Raw genomic sequence first — 2,328 nt, 5'->3', positions numbered from 1 at the left:
CCTGACAATTTATCCTTCCATTGTTTAATCATTTAAAATTTCGTCCCTCTCCCCACTTAATCACTGTCATACATGAAATTCCAATTTTACCCCTGGGTTTCCAATATATTTTGTCCTCTTCTTAAGGGCAAAATTGGAATTTCATGTGTGGTAGTGATTGCCACGTCATCGAATTAGTGACGTGATATTGATTAAGTTGGTCAAAGGACGAAATTTTAAATGATTAATGATTGCAAGGCTAATTTGCAAGGATTAGCGAATACATTGACCAATTTTTAAACGATCCCTAATTAAAATGATCAAATACATATTTAAGCGATATTTATTTATAATCATAGGTTAAGAAGACAGAATATTGCTTCAGTGGTACTCGATCACATGCTAGAGTTGACCCTAAAAATACCTTCTAATATCTTAAAACATAACAAACATGAAAAACTGCCAAGAAACTTGCCATACTTAACAGGAAGAGAATTTGTGCTAATATTAAAAAAAATAAAGGAAGACCATAGTCTAGTTAAAAAAACCCTAAGCACGTGACCAAATTTAATTCAAGAAACCATATCATGTCCATACATATTATTCTCTCTCTTAAGAGAATCATGAATTACATTATTACTAGAAGAAGAACCGTAATTAAGGTACTGAGTGAGTTCATCTTGGATATAGTATGATTTCTGATCTTGGTTGATTTGTGGTGTTGGAATAACTTGCTCATTTTGCATCTGGATGCATAGTATCTCTGCTTGAGCAACTGCAAGTTGCATTTGAAGCTCAGAAACTTGATTTTGCAAGTAAGATATTGCTCCAACACAGCCATAAACTGGATCCCTCACTCTTGCATTTGCTTCATAGACTAAACTGTTTACTGCATCTGCTCTTTGGTGAACTGGAAGCTCCTGATTCGTACCAAATAAAAAATCATTTAGTGATACTACTAATAATAATTTGTCCGAATAACAAGTTCGATTCTCAAGAAAAAGATAAACGCACAAGAACATAACAATTGATCACGCAGTTAGGCCAATATGTCGAAAATTAGGGTTAGAGAGTAAAAACTTTGTTCATATATTACAAATGCAATTTAGAAATTTATCTTTGAACAATAATGCACACTTATAAGCAAATATGAGTTAGACTAAAAAAATAATATTCATTCGAAAGGTTTAAAATCGTAGTCCTCTCGTATTGCACTCCTTAAGATCGCAAAAACAAAAATCACAGTCAAACGTGGATGATGCAACCTCAATCGTGATTGCTTCGCATCACAAAGTCTTCAACTCCTCGTAACTTTTTTAGCTATTTTTAAAACACTAATGATAATAACTATAATAGTACACAATTAAACAAGGTAAAGAGTATTAAATAACTATTCATAAAGTTTCTCTTTTTTATGTTTCTTATTACTTCAACATGTTTTAGACTTGCAACCTAAAATAAGCCTACAAAAAATCTCTACATTCTTGGCTTTTTATTGTTTGAAAAAACCCATATATTTTATTCACAGACTATTCAACCTACAAGGTGAACCTTGAATAAAAACATGAGAACAAAAGAGAATAACAAATGCAAAAAGTTGTTTTATGCAAATGATTAATCAACTACTGCAAAAAGTTGTTTATATAATCCCATTAATCATCAAAGAAAGTAAATGAAACACTAAAAAAAAAAAAGTAAGAAGTACCTGCAACATTTTGCTAACATTGCTAGCACCAAAAACCTTGTGAACTATGGCAAATTTTTGGGGTTCATGAGAAGGAAAATAAGGAGCAAAGGTGCAATCTTTTGTGCATCTTCTTCTCAGAAGCTTGCATGAAGCACATGGTGAATTTCCACCCATTTTTTTCTTCAAAAGAAAGTTATAAAACAAAAGAAACAGGGGAAGCTTATAGAAGACAAAACAAAGGAACAGAACATATAATGAGACTTAGAGTGGGAGTGTAATGTGTATTTATAATGGTCTAAAGCAGTATCAACGGCGTCACATTCAACTATATACTAAATACATTTATTAAAACAATAAAAAAAATACATTTATTAATTTTTTTATTTAAAAATGTAATAAATGATTTGATTATTTTAATATTTCTTTCTTCCCCGTCCGTTATATCATCTATTTTTTAAAGTCAAAAGTCACGAAAGTTCAAAACCAAATAATCCTTAAATTACAAGTTTGAAAACCAAAATTTCTTTTACAGGGGTAAATCAAAACTCATCCACTTGACAGGAGGTAAACAACATTTAGCTCTTTATTTTATTCAGTTGACAATGATATAGACGTATTGTGGGGAATCGAGAAATGACTAACGAAAGTGTCACGATGAATGA

General features: G+C 31.2%; 1 protein-coding gene across 1 annotated transcript; it reads right to left on the bottom strand.

The window, feature by feature from the left end:
- Window positions 1-369: 369 nt before the first annotated feature.
- Window positions 370-1,904, bottom strand: LOC11431150 (LOB domain-containing protein 12). Its single transcript, XM_003616642.4, has 2 exons — window positions 1,685-1,904; window positions 370-899 (listed from the first exon to the last, which is right to left on the bottom strand). Exons 1-2 carry the CDS (start codon window positions 1,838-1,840, stop codon window positions 552-554), a joined length of 504 nt encoding a protein of 167 aa, XP_003616690.1. The 5' UTR covers window positions 1,841-1,904; the 3' UTR covers window positions 370-551.
- Between the last annotated feature and the right edge of the window lie 424 nt (window positions 1,905-2,328).

This window comes from Medicago truncatula, chromosome 5 (assembly GCF_003473485.1).
Source record: "Medicago truncatula cultivar Jemalong A17 chromosome 5, MtrunA17r5.0-ANR, whole genome shotgun sequence".
NCBI classification, from domain to species: domain Eukaryota; kingdom Viridiplantae; phylum Streptophyta; class Magnoliopsida; order Fabales; family Fabaceae; genus Medicago; species Medicago truncatula.
Note: the sequence above shows the minus strand (reverse complement) of the source record. Positions and strands in the feature narration are given on the sequence as shown.

What these genes read in the sequence shown, in the direction of transcription:
- LOC11431150 (XM_003616642.4), bottom strand. Translation starts at nt 1,840, where the DNA reads ATGGGTGGAAATTCACCATGTGCTTCATGCAAGCTTCTGAGAAGAAGA. An exon ending in ATGTTAGCAAAATGTTGCAG is followed by an intron (nt 900 to 1,684) that starts GTACTTCTTACT and finishes GGTACGAATCAG; the next exon opens with GAGCTTCCAGTTCACCAAAG.